The following is a 19,962-nucleotide window of genomic DNA, read 5'->3' on the forward strand; positions in this document are numbered from 1 at the left end:
AAGAATATATAAATCTGATTTAAATCACGGTTATTGCGTTGATTATATATAATAGTCAATTCATGTAAATATTACAATAAGTAATTCCTTATATGATGCTTCACATAACAAGATACAAATCTCCAAAGTTCCCTATTAATGTGTACTTATATATTTTTGGATATTTCATAGAGAACATTTTCCTTTACCCCAGAAAAACATGTTTCTTATATGCATAAGGGTATATAGATATATCATCATATAAGCAATTTCTTATTAAATCTTTCAAATGATGAATTCTAATTATAAAGAATTTAACGAGAGTCTTCAATTTTTCTATAGCTTCCGGCACTTTGAATTCATAACTATCAGAAGAAAAAAAGCGTTATCTAGACAAAAACACGTAAATATCGTATCTTTCCTCTGGCAATATACAGGTTTATAAATTAAAAATGTTCAATTTGTCCTCATCCACATTATAAACATATACAATCATGCAGAAATAGAAACGTCATCGAACTTTAATTAATTCAAATTTCTGACAGCAAGGATGAAATATCATTGATAACTCATTTTAAACAGCATAAATGGTGGCATCGTCATATGGGCGTAAGTATATTAATAAATTTAAGTAATAATAAAAAGACTATGATTGTTATTTGAAATTCTATAAATAATAAATACTTTATTTTCTCTAATTACGCTTTTTGTTTGGTTTTCCACCATTCTTATCAAACTTACCACTTTTCTTCTTATCATTCTTTTCGAAATTCTTGTTATCATTCTTTCTTGGCTTATCATCATCGTCATTACGTTTCTTTCTGCGATCCTTCTTTGATTTAAGCTTTGCTGCAACAACAGCAGCATCCTTTGGATCGCGTTTGTTTTTAGAAACGAATGTTCTCTTTTTATCTGTGACAGCAGACATTGGATTAGAAGCGATATCTCTTGCTCTTTCTATATCTTTCAGAGACTTCTCGAGAACTTTTTCTTCTTTCTCTTCTTCGCGCATTTCTGCGACTTTCTCTTGAACTTCATCGATCTTCTTTTGTGTTGCTTCGATTACATTATCAGGAATTGTTCTCTTTGAAACAGGATTACTTTCAGCTGACTTTTCAATAATAGATTTCATCATTTCGCGGTCATCTTCTGTGATAAGAGCAATAGTACGTCCTTCAGTGTTAATCCTTGCTGTTCTTCCAACTCTGTGGACATAAAATGTCAATGATCTTGGCATGTTATAGTTAATAACGTTTTCTATGCCTTTTATATCCAAACCACGTGCAGCGACATCAGTTGCAATGAGGAATTCGGCTTGTCCACCTGCAAATAATGAATGTGCTTCGTATCTCTTGAGCTGTGTCATGTCTCCTTGTAATTCAGCAACTGGCATGCCGAGAGCTTTGAAAAGGAGGTAGAGGTTGTGGACAATCTTCTTCGTGTTGCCGAAAATAAGTGTCTTTTTGGTGCAAAGACGAGAGCAACATGCAACTAAAGTGGCATCTCTTGTTTCTTTCGTACATCGGATGAATTCTTGGGTAAGACCTTTGGCAACTTTGAAAACATCATCAAGATCAATACGAACTGGCTTTTTAAGAGACATTTCCGCTAATCTTGAAACGGATGAGTTCATTGTAGCTGTAACAAGGATAGATTGAGTGGTTTCTGGAAGTGATTTGTGGACTTCTTCGATTTGTGAGTAAAATCCTTCTTGAAGAAGACGATCTGATTCATCAAGAACTAATACAAGGACATTCTCAAGAGTAAAGCCTTCACAGTTCTTAATATGATCAATAATTCTTCCTGGTGTGCAAACCAAGAAGTCTGGGTACTCCAAAAGACGTTCTTCCTCTTCTTTGACATTGGATGAACCACCTGTAAGTAAAAGTGCTGTAAGTGGTGTAAATTGGATGATTTGAGATAAAACTGAGTATGTTTGTGCTGCAAGTTCGCGTGTTGGTGATAAAATGACTGCTCTTGTTTGTGCTTCTGTAGATTTTGAACGGAGAAGACGTTCAACTGTTGGAATAAGGAAAGCAGCTGTCTTTCCTGAGCCAGTAACAGCGGAAGCGCAGACATCACGGCCTTGAAGAGCGATTGGAATCGTCTTATTTTGAACTGGTGTTGGAATTTCGAAATTCATTTTATGTAGAGCACGAATAATAGAATGGGAAAGGCCTAACTCTTCAAATGACTCGACATCGTTCGGAAGAGGTGTCTCTGTATCGAAGAAATCAGTCATCTTCTGAAAAAAAAATTTTGACCAAAATCTTTCATGAAAGATTTTATTTTTAATTTTATTAATGATTTATACGTGATTAGAATTACATTCCATAAAAATCAATAAATTAGCTGATTTTGATAATTTGTGTCCGATTTCATGATAATGCATAAAAACTCAAAATTAGGCTTCAGTCACTTGATCAAATAAACTTCTATCTGGCATATGATTTATGCTCAGCTCGGATCATCTGGAAATCTATTAATTTAGATTCATAAATTTGAATATTGAAAGAATGATTTAATATATTAGATCCATGAATTTACCAGATGTATTGTGCACCAACCCTACTTTTCTTGATTCATTATTCAGTAATAATGTGCCTCAATCATGTTTTAAATGATATTATTATGGAATAATTAAAATGTCCGTATCCAAACAACTTAGAGATGCTTTTTTGTATGAGTTGGAAGTAGTCAAATATGAATAACAATATCAGATAACTGACAATATTGCAATTTGAGCAAATAAAGCCTTAAAAGATACGAACAATATGCTTCAAATGTGAAGTACTATTAAATGGTAGTATTCTTTTTGTTTTTGATGGTATTCAATTCAAATTATGAAATTCCATACTAACAGACAAAAATTATGAAAAAACAGGAGGAAGAGAAGCCAAATATTGCAGAAACTTTTGAATCAGATCTTGCATCTATTAAGGAAAAGGGCAGAGATTTGAAAGGTACTGATCGCGATTTTTATAACTCAATTGTACAGAGATTAGAAAATAACGAACAGGTTTTATCAGATCTTCGAAAAGAGCATACACAATTAAGAAGCTCTCTTGCAGTACTTACAAAAGAGAAGCAGAAACGAACAGGCAGCATTGACCTTCATGCAGATATTAAACATTCAACACACCAAGTTAACCTATTAAAGAAGCAAATAGATAATTACAGACATAAGAAACAAGAAGCAGTTAAACGCCAAACAGAATTACAAATCCAGCTTCAAAATCTTGAAGGCGGTTCCCAATCAACAGACACAACAACTGAGCGAATTCAAACTCTGAAGAATCGATTGGATAATGCTGAAATTAAGAACAATGAAACCAAGCATCTTCTTAAAATATATAACGCAATTATTTATCAATTCCAGCGTCAAAAGATGCAATGGAACAGACTTATTGAAGCTCAAAAGAAGGAAATTGAGCAGAAGAAGCGCGATCTTGCTGATCTCGAGCTTATTGCAAGAGATTCCGTTCATTCAATGAATGCCGCCAAACTTGAGTACAACAACTTACAGGCAAAGACAGCAGCCGCACGTGAAAAGCGTGAGCAACAACTCAAAGCCAAAACTGCTCAATACCAAGCAAATTTGCATCAACTGATTATGGAAGATTCGAATGATGCAAGACAAGCGAAGCCACAGCAATCCCTTAATTCTCAGGCATCTGTTGTAAGGAATCGTAACAACAGAGCCCAAAAAGATAAGAAAGACGAAAAGTTCAGAACGGTTTCTTCTAAATACGAAGAAATCGTTGAATACTTCGGAACAGGTGATCCAGATGCAATTGTCAAGTTCTTTGAGGATCGTCGTAACACATCTGCAACATTAACAAAGCAAATCGAAGATCTCAAAGCCGTGAATGACCAATTGTCCAAAGAAGTCGCTCAAAAGCGTTCTGCTATTGATGAAGCAGAGTACACATCTCATAAAGGTGTTGGTGGAAACAGACTTCTCCAAGAAGCCAAAAAGATTCTTTTGTCAGAAAATGAGAAACTTCAAGAAGCAGAGAAAGAGAAACTCGCAAGCATTGCTTTCAAAGAATCAGTTGTTTCCGGCATCTACCATCTTGCAGATGAGATGCAGCTTGTTCAGAAAGAGCCTCTCAACGCAAATTCACCAACAGAAGTCTTAGATTGGATCAAGGAAATGATTACAACAATCAAACCAAAACTTGAAGATGAAGACTATGATTTCATGCAGATTTGCAATGCTCAGGTTGTTGCTTCTAAGATTGCTGCTGAAAACAACTTCGACATCAGAGAAACCGAGTCATCTAAGAGAATAACTAAACCTAATAAACTCGGCGAAGTTCTCAAACAACAGAGACAAAAGGGAGACAAAGGTGAGTTTGTTAGCCGAGTTATGGATAGAAATGCAACAAAGGCAATGGCGCAAAGAATTGCCCAGCAAAAAGCTGCTGAAATTGCTGCTAAAAAGAAGAAAATGTAAAAATTTTATTATCGTAAATTCACTTTTTTTTAAGTAATTATATTACCCATTATATAGGGTGTCCAAAGGTGCGTTTAGCACAGCGCTCTATATGAGACTATTAAAGGAGATATATGCTGATTATAAATATATAATAAAAAATATGAATATATGTATATGATGAGTATGTTGTATTTTGGCGCCATGCTGGGATATAAAATGAATTTTGAGACAAGAGGCGGTTTCGCGGGAAATTTTGGCGGGATTTTTTTCATTTTTTTAATGAATCATAAAGAAAACATCCTCGCTCTTGCAAAAAAATGCAAAGACTGTAAAAAAATCTACGAGACATTGGTAAAATGCTTCGGTATGGATGCTCCTAGCTATTCCACTGTAACGTATCATGTTAGGATGTATCACTTCATGAACAAAAAGGCGCCCATCATAAAAATTGACAAAAAATCGCCGGATCAAAGAAAAATCAAAGCAATTCTTCAAGCGCTAGATGAAGACCCAAGAGCATCACTCAGAAGGATAGAGGAGATGACAAAGATACCACATACAACAGTCAGTTATTATCTGCACAATTATTTGAACTACAAACTAGCGTATACACGTTGGGTTCCGCACAACCTTAATTCAGTTCAAAAAAAATCTAGAGTCCAATCTTCGAAAGAGCTCCTCTCTATATTGGGTGCGTATCAATCCAAGAAGTTTCGCTTTTTAGTAACAGGGGACGAGTCTTGGTTTCAATATGCAACAGAAGCCAAAATCATGTGGATCCCGAAGGATGAAAATCCGCAAACATTCCCGAAGAAAAAAATTGACACACCAATGATGATGTTGTCGGTTTTTTGGGGCGTGAATGGCATCATCGCAATTGATATTCTTCAAAAACCTAATACGATGAATGCTCAGTATCTAATTGACAATGTTCTTACTCAAATTATCAATTCTGATGAGTTTGAGAAATCCAAACAACAAAAACAAAAGTTTGCAATTCATTTTGATAATTCAAGAGTTCACAAAAGTCATAAGGTAATGAATTACTTGGTGGAAAACAATGTCAAAGTTGTTCCAAACCCAATTTATTCACCTGATATTGCACCCTCTGACTTTTATTTATTCGGCACGCTAAAAAAGAGAGCTGAAGGACGCGAATTCGCGAGTCCAGATGATCTTGAAAATTTTGTAAGAGAGCAATTTGAGCAATTTTCTCATGATGATTTAAAGCGTGTCTTTCAAGCCTGGATCGATCGCTGCGAACGCGTGATTGAATCCAATGGTGATTATATTTAAATAAACTTTATATATATGTAACTTGTTTATTTCTATTCGCAGTATTCAGGTTTGTGCTAAACACACCTTTGGACACCCTATAGAACATTTAAAAGAGAGTCCACTCCAGACATCACCGCTGGAATTCACTATTTAGCATGATAATATCACGCTGTCTAACAATTTATATATATATATATTGTGCTTTTATTACAAAACACAAATCTCTCTATTATGAGCTAATGAATTAAAAATACATTTTACTCGTCTCAATAAATTCAAACGAAAAATTATAATTAATTGAATTAATTAATCATATTGAAGATAGATAATTTTTTATATCACTGTTTCCATGATCGAAACATGTTTTTCCTTCATTATCCTTTGCTTCTTTATCAGCTCCATTAGAGATAAGATATTTAACAACTTCAAGATGACCTTTTCTTGATGCATTAATGAGTGGAGTATATCCATTATCATCCTTTGCTTCTTTATCAGCTCCATTAGAGATAAGATATTGAACAACCTCAAGTTTACCAAAATATGATGCACAAATGAGTGGAGTAGATCCAATATGATTCTTTGCTTCTTTATCAGCTCCAATAGAGATAAGATATTTAACAACTTCAAGACGACCTTCACTTGATGCATTAATGAGTGGAGTAGATCTAATATTATCCTTTGTTTCTTTATTAGCTCCAACAGAGATAAGATATTGAACAACCTCAAGATGACCTTTTCTTGATGCCCAAATGAGTGGAGTAGATCCATTATTATTCTTTGCTTCTTTATCAGCTCCATTAGAGATAAGATATTGAACAATTTCAAGTTTACCAAAATATGATGCCCAAATGAGTGGAGTATCTCCATCATTATTCTTGATTTCGATATCAAAATTATGTTCAACAAGACATTGAACAAGTCTGAGATTTCCATCTTGAGAAGCTTTATGAATAATGTAATCTCCTTCTGAATCTTTGGTTTTTGCAAGTTCATTGAATGCAATTGACATCAAAATTCGAATATCTTTTTCTGATATTTCATCTAAGAATTTATATATATTTGAGAAATCATTTGATTTCTTCAGTTCAGAAATATTTTGTAAGATTTCGTTTTGAATATTGTAACGAACATAATTATGTTTTGGTGGTCTTGATCGCAATAATGAATCATGAAATGAGTTGATGATGATATTGAAGTTGTTTTCGTTACTCAAGTTTTGAATTTCATCAATTATTTGTTTGCTGCAAAACTCTAATCGGATATGTTCAATCAGTTGATAAAATGTTTCACTTTCTCTCGTAAGAGAAATGACGAATTTCGCTAATGAATCTTCATCTTTGATTTTCAGTTTATCACTATTGATAATTCTTTGTAAAATATCAAACCCAACTTTGTTCGATATTGTTTTGAGTTTATTCTCATCGATTTCGAAGAAATGTGAAGATATGAAATCTGCACATTCAAATGTTTTTTCTTCTGATGATATGTCGAAATAGAATTCAAGTAAATCAAAACAATTATTTAAGTCGATCGTTGTATTATCGATGAAATGATTTTTATAAAATTCAATTAGGTCATTAATATAAAGTTTCACTCCAATATGAAAGAGATCTTTACAAACACTTTCGTTGCATTCAACGTCTGTTTTCCGATATTGAAGGATTTCTTTCAAGATATTGTATGTTTCTTGTGTTTGTATTTTTGTATTGATATCAATCTTGACATTATTATTGTCTAAAAGATAGTTTTCATAAAATAATTTTGAAAATGCAACTGCGAAGTATTTGTTAATGATGAATTCGACGTTATTGATTGTTAGTGTAACCTTTTCGCGCGTTTTGCAATCATTAATCCTCTGAAGTATTTGATTATTTAGTTGAAACAATACCATTTAATCAAATAAGATATAAAATAAAAATTGCTGGATAATTTAAGGGTGCGCCCGGGAGGATCATGTAAACTTCAGAATTTAGAACCTTAATTTTTAAGCAATTACTTGGTCCCTAAATAGGTAGTAAAACTCTAAAAATATCAAAAAGTACAACTTGGCTCCATAATAATCCTGTCATGGTGGCAGTTTGTATTCCCTAGTATTTTCCTCTTGAATCTCTTTTTCTGTCGAAATTAAATTCAAATCTCAGAAGTAGAAGTGAATAATCGACTTATTGCTGCTATTATACGAATAAACAAATCCATTATATTATTTTTATTTACATAATATCTGTTTGAAGTTCATAATTCTATAAATTTTTCTTCAAAAACATTACAATCTTGATAGTTTTGATACTGTTTAATAGGTTTTTGGCACCTTATTTAGTAATTACAACGTATCGAGTCGATCTGAACTTAATTTTCGGAAATTTAAAATATTTATCATAAGTAAAATCTGATTTGAAATTTATGTTTAATTACTATATTTTGCATAATCCTAAGTAGCTTTTGTAAAAATTCATCAAAAAAATTTTAACGTGCTTTAATTTTTTATTTTTTAAAATAATACATATTATTATGTAACTAGAATATTTACAAATTTTACTGCTTTCAAAAATTTAATCCTCCCCCTCTCAAAATAATAATTTTGTCACTTTTTCCAGACGACAATAAAACATCCTCCCTGTTTTTTGCAAAAAATAAAATTTCATTTTTTTATGCTTAAAAAGTCAGAATTTTTATTTGCTTCTGGGATATATGATGGCTATATCAGACGCCCATTCTTTTTGATATTCAACATTAAACATAAAACTTAGCCGTTAAGGCTCTTCTGAAAATGTTTTTTTTTCGAAAAATTTGCGAAAAAAATCAAAAAATTTAAAAATCCCCGAATCTGCAGGGATTTTAAAAAATTCTTTTTAGTAAAACTTAAGGATATTGTATCAGATCTATTGGTATGGGCAAATTCAATTTTAATACAATATTCATCGAGATATTGCGCTAACGAAGCGTTCAAAATTGAGAGGGTAATCCTCCTACTCTCAAATAAACGTACATGCGGGTGCACCCTTAAAAATATTTTTATTAATAAAATATCCACCAATAAGTGGTTATCATTAATAGTATGATTCTACATGATCACATACGCTAAGCAATTTAGGAAAATGTATATGTTAAATTAAAATATACTTATATTAATTTAAGTTGAAATTTCTAAAATTTATTTGCTCGAAAATCTGTAACCAAGAGGTCACTAGAAGTGCACATATTTTATGAAATATTTAAGACATATTTGCACTACTTCTGAAGTTTTGAAAAATGCGAATTTGTCAAATTTAACTTTATTTACAGGTAATGATTCGTAGTTCAAAAAATGTTACGATTTTTGAATTGTTTCTTCCTTGGTAGTTAGAGCTCGAATCAGCTTATAGAGCAATCTAATTAATGCTTAAATTACTGGTTTGACCAGTAGTTAATAAATAAAAATTGTCAAAAATTATAAAGTTTTTTTTATAAAAGAAAAAAATAAAAATTAAATAACAATACAAAGAAAAAAAAGAATTAATTAATTTTCCATATCCTTTGGCTTAGGAAGTTGTGTTTGATTTTGTTGTTGTGCTTTCTTTCCCTTCGAAAGGATGAATCCTGGAAGTGCCTTAATCAATGTCCACTTCAAGTTCTTCTTTATGTATCCTGTTAATTGTCTCTTTGTTCCGAAAATGTCATACATGTGTAATCCTTGGTAAGTGAATGACCTGTCCAAGAACTCCTTGAATGAACCTGTTTCTTTACGTCTGAAGTTCAAATTCGCAGAAATAGGATGCAAAATGAATTCCCGACAGAAGAAAGCGCCTTCAGTTACTGAGTCATCAATTGCAGGAGAAGGAATTCCGCCTTCACTTATTTGGTTTGCTTCGTTTGGAGATTCTTCGATATCATCCTGATCGATATCCAACGCCCTCAAGTCATCAGCACTAGGGAATATCGCAATCAAGTTCTTGATAAACGGCATGGAAAGTGATGCAGAAAATGGAGCAATTTTACATTTAATCCTCTCGAAAACTGCTCTTTTCATGATCCTTTTTGCGCGCTTCATTCGTAAGTCAACGAAGATCTGTTCGCTTGTGCATGAGAATATGTCTTTGAACGCGTCTTGCTGTGTCTCATCCTTTGCGCTCAAGTTATTCAATGAGAAGTTGATGACGGCGGAATCATCGAGATTTGCCAAATAATACAAGTTCGGTTGTTGCAATTCGATGTCGCACATTGCTGTTCCATCTGGATGGAAGAACTTGACATAGACATTCCCTATTGATCCTGATATCAATGAGTCCCTTCCTGCAATCTTATTCGCTTTGTTGTCATCGAGATTTATCTTCAAAGAGAAAGCGTGAAATGCTGGAATGAAAACATCGAAATCATCAGGTCTGAAATTGACACTCAATGATTGCAATGTGACTAGTTTCATGGCAGAACTTAAGCCACTCGCGTGAAGGAACTGGACTTTGTCAAGATGGAATAATGGACGCAAACCATGTGTGTGTAAATCAATGATGTTACTTTTTATGATATTCAATGATGTTTGAGTATCATTTTTACGTTTTTCGAAAGTGAAATTGTTTGCGGAAAGGGAGCATGATGACTCTGTGTCTGTGAGCATTAATGTCAACTTAGACTCGACAATCTCCAAAATGAATTTTGTCGTGTTGAAATGCTTTAAAAGTTCTGGTTCTGTCGTCATCATTGGAAGAGGATTTTTCTTCTTCGGAGGAGGCATTTCGATGCCGAATTCATTGATCTGGTTCATGATGTCTGTTGTCATTTCGCCTATGATTGACCTGATCTTAATGAAAATGGTTTCTTTAGTGGAAACATCCAAATGTGAAACGGTTACTGAGAAAATTTTTCTTTCTAAAAAAGTTCCTAAAATTTCGGATTTGTTTCCATTGCAAGTGACTTTGAAACCATTGTCTGTTGACATCTTAAGGATCAATGGGTCGCCTGTGAGCTTTACTCTTAGTTTGTCGTTATTCATTGTCATCAACAGTTTCGGAATCATCACGGAAACATCGAAGAAAGAAAATTTCGGATATGTCGATGTTCTTCTGATGAAATTCTGTGGTTTAAGATATCTGTTGATAGATGAACCTTTGTGGATAATTTTGTGAATAAACGATTTGAGTAAATCCCCGTTGATTTGGAGATATCCGTCACCAAAATCAATGGTCGAGTGAAGTGACCAAGTATGAGAACAATATTTTGCGTATGGCTCGTACTCTGTGTCCGTGATTCTGTAGGAATCTATTGGCACGAACGTTGGCCTGCGCGAGTCGGCGTTAAGAGGATTATGGGATACGATTCTTGCGGTCATATTCGGAGCTGGGAAGATGAACATGGATCTCATGCCATTTTCGGTGTTCGCTCTGACTATGAACTGCGAAGCAACAATGGTAAATTGCCTTCTATCGAATGAAAAAGTGAAGTCTGGCATGATAAAGTTCATTTGAGCCGTTTGAGAGTACATATTATCGATATCGTGATGCTGTACGATGAAATCCTTCGCGGAGACTTTGAATAACCACCGATATCTGATCCTGTACTTGTCAAACATGTAAATTCTTTTGTATTTGTACTTTTCTTGCCTCCATAATGTGGATCCGAGCTTCCAATCTTGTTTAATCTCCGATGCGTCGGGTATTGACTTCATTACAATCTTCGATGTCTTCATATTAAAATCGAAAAAGTGAACTGTACGACAAGCGATGCCGGGAACGTTGAATTCTGTTAGCCTGTTATCGCAGTGTATTTTGTAGTGGAAGAAATCTTTACGACTGACACCTTTTTTCTTTGCATTCAAATACCAACCTGAAGTTTCGATATTTTCCATGGTAAGAAGGGTTCCTGAGTGTCTAGAATTCAAGGCGGTGTGTTTAACGTTAAGAGTCAATGCGCCACCAACGATTCTGCCGATATTTGATTTTTCCAAATTCTTATCAATGACGCAGAGCTTCTCCAGAGCGTTTTCTCTGTTGGAAATTGCAGGTCCATCCCATACCCACTCGAGATCTTTGAATAAAACTGAGTAAAGGACCTCTTCTGGTTCGGGTAATTTCGAAAACGCTTCTCTGTAGAGTTTGAAGAGCTGATTCTTGGATTCCTGTTCGAATTCTTCACTGTTGAATGTCTTTGTACCTCTGGCTTTCATGATTTGTATTGCTTTTTCTTGGCGAATTCGCAATTGTTGGACTGCTTCGAGTTTTGCTACATTTGAGAGTGTAATTGTATCAGTAAGTGGTGTAGTAGCATATTTTACGCTTCCTGTCTCGAAAACCATTGAAAATCTTCGAGATGTCGGAGGTAATTTGTCTCTAAATGCCGAAACATCGCCTTTTATCTGTTTAGAGACGAAGGAAATGAGGGAGAACACTTCGTTGATGTATGATTTCTCGGCAAAATCCGCGTGCAAAGTGAAATCGGCCTCTCTTGCCCTTAATCCGAAAAATGGCTTTGCAAGATTTAGTTCTGCCCATCTCGCGGTAAGGAAATTGTATGTCTTCTGTGGAAATACGACGTCTATCATCGCTGTTTTCGCTGAAATTTCCCTTTTTTGAAAAACAACTTTTTTCAGCGGAATTTTGAGAATATGATTATCGGAAAGAGCGAATGTAACATTCACGAATGGAGATTTCATGAAGTACTGGAATTTCGGTTTGACTTTCTCTTGTTTCTTCTCTAATGGATTTGATACTCCGTTAAAGTAGCGATTTAGCAGGCCAATGTCAATTAAAAATGTCGTTGATAGGTATAGATCAACATTTGAGAACGTCCATGAGCTTTTGTCGATTTTTATCGAAGGAATATCCGCAAGTGGTAATTCTCCACGAGTTGCAAGGAATCTGCTAGCTTCGAAAACGTCATCAAGGATGTTGAGCTCTGTAATGATGACCTTGAGCGTTTTCGTGTGTAAATCAAGGACAGGTAAGTTTAATTCGATTTTATCAATAAGTAACTGCGCATCAACATCTTCGTCGTCAGGACATGTGATGTGGAGTTGGCATGTGTCTGTAGATATGCGGCCCTCGTTGTATAAAATCGTAAGTAAAGGTATTTTTATGCCAAAATTTCTGTAGAAGTTCGTCATAAACTGCTTAAGGGATGACATCGAGCCTTTAAATGAGATGTTCAATGACGGTATATGCGCGAATGGGTCCTCCTCTGCAAGTGAAATCTCGGTCACTGAAAAATCCAAAGAAAAATTCGATTGAGCGCGAACAAATTCGACAGTCATGGATTGAAAACGGAATTTCACACCTTTAACAGTAACTGATATGTTGTGTAAGTTGATTTTCGCTGATTTTGTAATTAATATTAAAATGTAAGAAAGAATTTTTTGAATTATCCATTGTTCAATTGTGGTTTTCCCTGAATCTTGGCTAGAATTTTCGTGTTCTAGAATTTCTAAGTCAAGATCTTCGATTTTGACTTCAACATGGCGAAAAGAGTGAGTTTTTAGTATCGAAAAGAAGTTCAGTGATACTTCGATCAATGAGCTTCTTGCTTTGAATCGACTGCCTTCACCAAGCAAGTTGACAAAAGAGATTAATGTTTTTCCTTTCTCGTAGTAAAGCGTTTTATTAAATAGGCGCCGAAGAAATACTTGTATACGCCTTACAATAGTCATTTTGAGTGGTATTGCTATGCATAAGACTATTAGTGAAAGCAGGAAAAGGAAAACAATCAATCTCATTTTTATAAAAAAAAATAATTGAGAGTGCGAAAAATTCGGATTGTTCTCTCATATCATTTTTAAAACATATACGTCGGCATTAACAAAATTAGATTTTTTTTGAAATTTGGATAAAAGGGGATTTTTCAAATTTGAAAAAAATCAAAGATCGGTACTCATTCCGATAGCTAATTAACTTGTTGAAGCTTCGTGTATCTTGAGAGAATCTATACAATTGATCCACTTATGAAATTATTTCCTTATTTTTCAAAAATGTGTAATGTTCCATATTTTTTCGTATTAAATATCTGTCTTGTAGAAAAATAACTACATCTATGCAATCTTATTACTCATTCCCTAACACAATACTTGAATTATTCTCATTTTGTTTTAATAACATAAAGAATGTCTGTTCTTTAGTTTATTCATATAGGATATTTATATTTTAAGGGTGCACTTACTACTTTCTGACATGCATTCATCATAACATATCTTTTTATATAAAAGTCATATGAAGTACTATGTAGTGATTTATAATAACTTTTTCCATAGAGAAAATATTAGCTTTCTATCATAGCAAATTGGAGAATAAAGCTCTGGTGTCAAAAAAATTGAGAGAATGTCAGAAAGTGGTAAGTGCACCCTTAAAAAAAGAATCAAATTTAAAATAATAAAAAAATTATAATGAATTTTTACTGTCCAAGCTTAGATTGTGAGAGTGAAGAAGTGATATGCATCATTCCAGAGAGTGGTGTAACTAAGTAAGTCATCTGCTTACCCTTACCCTTAAGGAAGACTTCACCTCTTTCTTCGATGTTAAAGTTACCATTTTCGATGTATTCTTTTGTAGCCTTAGAAATCTGGATACGTCCAGCGATATCAGTACTCTGAAGACGAGCAGCGATGTTAATTGGGTCACCAATAATATCGAAGACAGGCTTATCAGTACCAAGAACACCAGCGAGAAGAGGACCGCTTGTGTTAATACCAATTCTAACTTCTAATGATGCATTCAATTTAAGGGTGCACACGAGAGGATCATGTAAACTTCAGAATTTAGAACCTTATTTTAGGCATTATCTTGGCTACCTATTTAGGCTCGAAAAGCAAAAAATATCAAAAAATACAACTTGACTCCATTATGACCCTTTCATGGAGGTAGTTTTTATCCGCTAGTATTTTCCCTTTGAATTTCTTTACAATTCGAAATCAAATTCAAATCTCAGTAGAAGAAAGGAAGAATCGACTTACTACGGTTGTAATACGAATAAATACATATATTTAATTATTTTTATTTACATAATAATTGTTTGAAGCTCATATTCCAACAAATTTTTAAATAAAAACATTAAAATGTTGAAAATGTTCATATATTTTAATAGGGTTTTGGCACTTTATTGAGGAATTACTACATACATAGTCGAACTGAACTTGATATTTTGAAATTTAAATTATTTATCAAAATTAAAATTTAACTTGAAATTTATAATTATTTAGTCATATTTTGCATAATTCTAAGTAGATTTTGTAAAAAATCAAGAAAGAAAAATTTTAACGTGCTTTATTTTTTCTTTTTTATAATAATACATATTATTATATAATTAACATATTCATAATGTTTCACCCTTTCAAAAATATAATACTCCTCCTCTCAAATAAACGTACATACGGGTGGCCTCTTTTTTCAAAAAATCAAAATTTGAAATTTTGGGCTCAAATATTAGAGATTTTTTCAACCTTCAACGATATATGTTGTCTATATCAGACCTCCTTTCTTTTTGATACTTAACATTGTTCCTAAATCTTAGCCGTTAAGGCTGTTCTGAAAATATTTTTTTTTCGAAAAAATTCGAAAAAATTCTTAAAATTCAAAAATCCCTTAATTCCTGAGGATTTTGGAAAAAAGTTTTTACATGAACATGTGTATATTATATGAAGTATATTGATAAGGTAAAAATCAAATTTTATTGCATATTCATCGAGAAAATAAACTAACGAATCCCTCAAAATTGAGAGGGTAATCCTCCTCCTCTCAAATAAACGTACATACGGGTGCACCCTTAATTCCTGAGGATTTTGGAAAAAAGTTTTTACATGAACATGTGTATATTATATGAAGTATATTGATAAGGTAAAAATCAAATTTTATTGCATATTCATCGAGAAAATAAACTAACGAATCCCTCAAAATTGAGAGGGTAATCCTCCTCCTCTCAAATAAACGTACATACGGGTGCACCCTTAATTCCTGAGGATTTTGGAAAAAAGTTTTTACATGAACATGTGTATATTATATGAAGTATATTGATAAGGTAAAAATCAAATTTTATTGCATATTCATCGAGAAAATAAACTAACGAATCCCTCAAAATTGAGAGGGTAATCCTCCTCCTCTCAAATAAACGTACATACGGGTGCACCCTAAAAGCTGTGTATTAAAATTCTGTTCTCCTATTTTTATGAAGAAATAGTTGTAATGTTAGTTTATATCGTTTTCGCAAACCCTAGTTTTGTATTTAATGACTTGATTCAATTTTAAGTAATTTTTTTGTTAGTAACTGACAAACATACGTAGAATAGTGTGATCGTCGAAACTTTGTCAGTACCTACTCTGACTATGACTGTGCTCGTAACACTTATGATTGTCCAAAAATATTGCCGTGATATGGAGAAAAAGTGATTTTATTAAAAAATTTACAACTATTCAAACATACCCCCTTAAAAAAATTGAATTTGGTTTGAGAAAAAAGTTCTTGGATATCATTGGAGAAAAAGTGATAAGATAAAAACATTTAAATCACAAATAAAAATAATAAGGCTAGAAATAAAAAATAATATTTTGCAAATATAAATGAAAACATTAGTAAACCTCTTTGGGTTTTGAATTCTGATTGTACTTGTCCAATTTTGTCAACTTAACCTTAAGAGTTTCCTTGTATTTTCCAGGTGTAGGAAGATTCGATTTTTGCATGTTTCTTTTAGCAACGATAGCATTTGTTTGTGCCATAATGAAGTTTGCGACGACATTCCATCTTTGATTTTCAGAATTTTTATTCTGTTGTTCTTGATCAGTTTGGAAAAGCTTTTTAAGAACAATCCTTTCTGTATTCAAACTAAATATGTAATTCATGTCAAGTAACTTATCTAATTTTGATCTGCAAGGATATTGCAACTCAATTCTAAGTTTTTCATTCCATGCTCTGCATTTTTTGATAAATTTGAAATGCTCTGTACCACGGAAATGGCTGGCATTTCCAGTAACTGGGTCAATAAAGCTAAATTTGGGAGTATTATCTATATCGGAGTTGTCGTTTTTTATTAAATATCCTCCGTTAGCAACACCAATTGTACATTGCATTGGATTAAAAATATCGCCATAGTACCATAAGAAATTCAATAATAATTTTGATGGAGAGAATTTTGTTGTACTTTCATTAATTTGGCAAACAGAGAGTAGCATATTAAATAATAATGTCGAACTGATACCTCCTTCGTAGTTAACTTCTAATTTTTCCTGACATAAAAGCATTTTTAAGTACATTAAAACAGGATACATTGACGGATATCTACTGAGTGCGTTTCTATTTCTTTCCATGTAAGCAAGGTAGTTAAGGTCATTATCTTCGTCAGATAATTGAGTAACAATTCCGATATCAATTGGAAGACGAAATCCTGAATCAGTAGCTTTAACTATTGGAACTTTTGCATTTATTACTTGAAATTGGGAAATTACTCCTGAAAGTTTCAAATATCTTCCAATAAAATAAAGTTCTTCTAGAGTATCATCGATAATTAAGTTTTTTATCACGACAGAAAGATCTATATCACTGAAAGGAAGATTTGAATCTGTTGAATTTGATCCGAATAAAATAACTTTTGCCAAAGGATAGATTTTAGTAATGCATTCTTGTATGTTTTTGTATATTCTCAGCCTGACATACTTTTCTTCCAATGTTGGTTGAATCCATTTCGCGAAATCGATCAACTCAAGATCTAAAAACGTATAAGGATCGCTTGTTGAGTAAAAGAACGAATCCATCCACGGTGGCTGCTTAGTTGAGCTTTTAATATTTGGTCGAATTTCATCTTTAAACTTTTCAAGTAACAAAGGATTCATAAAAATAATTTGACAAATATTTTTTCAATGTTTTGAAAAAAAAGAATGTGAATTTAAGAATAATCATAAAAAGAAGCTAGAAAGATTTACTCGCAGCGCTTAAGGATTTCCTTGGAAACCTCGAGGAGTTCCTGGGAAACGTGGCCGATCTTGTTGATGAGGTAGTCATCGTTAGCAGCAACCTGGGCCTTGATCTTCTCCTTATCCTGGTGCATAACTTCCTCGAACTGTTCCTTTGTGAAGTTGAGGCCTTCCCAATCGATATCCTCGTACTCTGGAACGTAGCCGAGTGGAGAGATGTGCTCTGGGGCCTTGCCGTAGGGTCTGTTGACCATCCAGCCAAAGACACGAGCGTTCTGGCCGAAGCCTGGCCAAAGGAACTTGCCAGCTGGGGACTTGCGGAACCAGTTGACGTGGAAGACAAGTGGTGTCTTGGCGAGCTTGGCCATCTCGAGGTAGTGCTTGAAGTAGTCACCCATGTGGTAGCCGCAGAATGGGAGCATAGCGAATGGATCGCGGCGGAGGGCGCCAACCTGGCCTTCAGCAGCGGCTGTCTGTTCAGAGCCGACTGTAGCACCAAGGTAAACACCGTGAGCCCATGATGTGGCCTGGAAGACGAGTGGGATATCGTTCATGCGGCGGCCACCATAGACGAAGATGGAGACTGGAACACCGGCTGGGTTCTCCCATTCTGGGTCAATGCATGGGCAGTTAGCAGCTGGAGCAGCGAAGCGGGAGTTTGGATGTGATGAGACACGGCCGCAGTCTGGTGTCCAGTCCTTGTTCTGCCAGTCGATAAGGTGAGCAGGCTTCTCCTCTGTCATGCCCTCCCACCAGATGTCGCCATCGTCTGTAAGAGCGACGTTTGTGAAGATTGTGTTACGAGCGCAGGAGAGAAGAGCGTTTGGATTTGTGCTCATGGCTGTGCCTGGGGCAACACCGAAGAAACCGTTTTCTGGGTTGATAGCGCGGAGTTCACCATCCTTGTTTGGCTTGATCCATGCGATATCATCACCGACTGTTGTGACTTCCCAGCCCTTCTTGCGGAGTTCCTCTGGTGGGATCAACATGGCGAAGTTTGTCTTGCCACAAGCTGATGGGAAGGCAGCTGTGACGAATGTCTTCTTGCCTTCTGGGTTCTTGACGCCAAGAATAAGCATGTGCTCAGCGAGCCAGCCTTCCTTGCGGGCGAGGTTGGAGCCGATACGGAGGGCGAAGCACTTCTTGCCGAGGAGAGCGTTGCCACCATAGCCAGAGCCATAGAACCAGATTGTCTGAAGCAATTCCAATTATCATGTAAATGATTACTCCAATGACAACCTTAACTATTGGATTTGAAAATGTTGATGGTTTTTGGCGCAAGTTATATTTGAACCAAAGCTGGTCATCATGGCGTAAAACTAAAAATTCCATAGATTTTGGTGAAATTAATCCATTTACATCATGACTCATATCATCTGTTAATGATGAGCATATGTATTCATCTTTGCCTGTTAAGTTGAATTCTAATTTTGCGATTTTTTTATAAATTCCGTCAATTTCAAATGAAAGATCATAGTCGTCAAAATCAGAGACTTTCTCGAGCATCACTTTCTTTGGAAGATAGTTAGAATAATATTTCGATTGAATTGTTCCGATAGATTTGCGGCCATTATCTGTGAAAACAGCTTCAAAACGAGTTTCATTTTAATCCATGTCTATAAAGCTTCCTATATAGTGATTAGCAAAACGTATAGCAACTAAAGAAGCTAAAAACATTACAAAAGAACCTTAATTATTTTTGACAACTCTACATTTATCAAAAATTTCAATCAAAAATCTGAGCCAGATTTTTAACTTTATCAAAAATCTCACTTATAATGAACAAATAGTAAGGATCTTCATAAAACTAGAATATCAGATTGACATAATCTGATTTATGCATGTAGTAAAAAGACTGAATCTCAAAGAAAAATGCAAAAATTAATAACAAACAGTTTTATATACAAACATACATACTTAATCATTTTACAGGAACAATGTTTAAGCTCTTAGCAATATCAGTACTGATGAAAAATGCTGGACTTTCGGCTTGGTTCTCATTTTTGCTTTCCAAATCAATTTGAAGCAATTCTATACTTTCATCCCCATTTCTAATAGGCTTTATGATTTTCAGCTGCTCTGGACTGGAATTTTGAAGTTTTGATTTTAATTCCGAAAAGAAATTTTCATTTTCATACGAATCTATAGCATGAAATTTATTGAGTTTAATTAGTCCTTGTATTGTCCAAGGCACAGACTTTTCGTTTTTTTGAGATTCATGAGTTTGATATATTTTAACAGCAGCTTGAGTTAGTGTTCCTGTTTTTGTAGGCGTTTTCTCTTGATTGATATCAGCAATCACTAAATCTGCTATTGAGTTTATTGAATTTTTCTTTTCAATCGAATTTTGATTTACATTGGAAGAAATAGGTTGAGATTTAGTGGTAGACATATCAACTTGTTCATTTT

General features: G+C 34.2%; 8 protein-coding genes across 8 annotated transcripts, besides 5 other annotated features; 2 read left to right on the forward strand and 6 right to left on the reverse strand.

Moving 5' to 3' along the window:
• Positions 1–17: 17 nt before the first annotated feature.
• On the reverse strand, positions 18–2,275 carry TVAGG3_0375850 (helicase protein; the record flags this gene model as incomplete). Its single annotated transcript, XM_001328758.1, has 1 exon — positions 674–2,221. The coding sequence occupies one exon, from the start codon at positions 2,219–2,221 to the stop codon at positions 674–676; it is 1,548 nt and encodes a 515-aa protein (XP_001328793.1).
• Positions 2,276–2,851: 576 nt separating this feature from the next.
• Positions 2,852–4,456, forward strand: TVAGG3_0375860 (coiled-coil domain-containing protein 151 family; the record flags this gene model as incomplete). The annotated part of the gene is made up of 1 exon (XM_001328759.1): positions 2,852–4,438. One exon carries the CDS (start codon positions 2,852–2,854, stop codon positions 4,436–4,438), a length of 1,587 nt encoding a protein of 528 aa, XP_001328794.1.
• A 36-nt stretch (positions 4,457–4,492) lies between these two features.
• Positions 4,493–5,796: a mobile genetic element.
• On the forward strand, positions 4,589–5,716 carry TVAGG3_0375880 (Mariner transposase; the record flags this gene model as incomplete). The annotated part of the gene is made up of 1 exon (XM_051231934.1): positions 4,589–5,716. One exon carries the CDS (start codon positions 4,589–4,591, stop codon positions 5,714–5,716), a length of 1,128 nt encoding a protein of 375 aa, XP_051101664.1.
• A 733-nt stretch (positions 5,797–6,529) lies between the features above and the next one.
• On the reverse strand, positions 6,530–7,589 carry TVAGG3_0375890 (protein ubiquitination; the record flags this gene model as incomplete). Its single annotated transcript, XM_001328760.2, has 1 exon — positions 6,530–7,589. A coding segment is annotated over one exon (1,060 nt), but the record flags the coding sequence as incomplete, so codon positions are not given.
• Positions 7,590–7,633: 44 nt separating this feature from the next.
• Positions 7,634–8,698: a mobile genetic element.
• A 425-nt stretch (positions 8,699–9,123) lies between these two features.
• TVAGG3_0375910 (uncharacterized protein) lies at positions 9,124–13,368 on the reverse strand (the record flags this gene model as incomplete). The annotated part of the gene is made up of 1 exon (XM_001328761.1): positions 9,195–13,310. The coding sequence occupies one exon, from the start codon at positions 13,308–13,310 to the stop codon at positions 9,195–9,197; it is 4,116 nt and encodes a 1,371-aa protein (XP_001328796.1).
• Positions 13,369–13,800: 432 nt separating this feature from the next.
• Positions 13,801–13,829: a mobile genetic element.
• A 141-nt stretch (positions 13,830–13,970) lies between these two features.
• Positions 13,971–14,003: a mobile genetic element.
• A 373-nt stretch (positions 14,004–14,376) lies between these two features.
• Positions 14,377–15,415: a mobile genetic element.
• Positions 15,416–15,796: 381 nt separating this feature from the next.
• TVAGG3_0375950 (polynucleotide adenylyltransferase protein) lies at positions 15,797–17,472 on the reverse strand (the record flags this gene model as incomplete). Its single annotated transcript, XM_001328762.1, has 1 exon — positions 16,216–17,472. One exon carries the CDS (start codon positions 17,470–17,472, stop codon positions 16,216–16,218), a length of 1,257 nt encoding a protein of 418 aa, XP_001328797.1.
• A 57-nt stretch (positions 17,473–17,529) lies between these two features.
• TVAGG3_0375960 (phosphoenolpyruvate carboxykinase family) lies at positions 17,530–18,542 on the reverse strand (the record flags this gene model as incomplete). The annotated part of the gene is made up of 1 exon (XM_001328763.2): positions 17,559–18,542. One exon carries the CDS (start codon positions 18,540–18,542, stop codon positions 17,559–17,561), a length of 984 nt encoding a protein of 327 aa, XP_001328798.1.
• Positions 18,543–18,636: 94 nt separating this feature from the next.
• On the reverse strand, positions 18,637–19,059 carry TVAGG3_0375970 (uncharacterized protein; the record flags this gene model as incomplete). Its single annotated transcript, XM_001328764.1, has 1 exon — positions 18,637–19,059. The coding sequence occupies one exon, from the start codon at positions 19,057–19,059 to the stop codon at positions 18,637–18,639; it is 423 nt and encodes a 140-aa protein (XP_001328799.1).
• Between the last annotated feature and the right edge of the window lie 903 nt (positions 19,060–19,962).

This window comes from Trichomonas vaginalis, chromosome V (assembly GCF_026262505.1).
Source record: "Trichomonas vaginalis G3 chromosome V, whole genome shotgun sequence".
NCBI classification, from domain to species: domain Eukaryota; phylum Parabasalia; order Trichomonadida; family Trichomonadidae; genus Trichomonas; species Trichomonas vaginalis.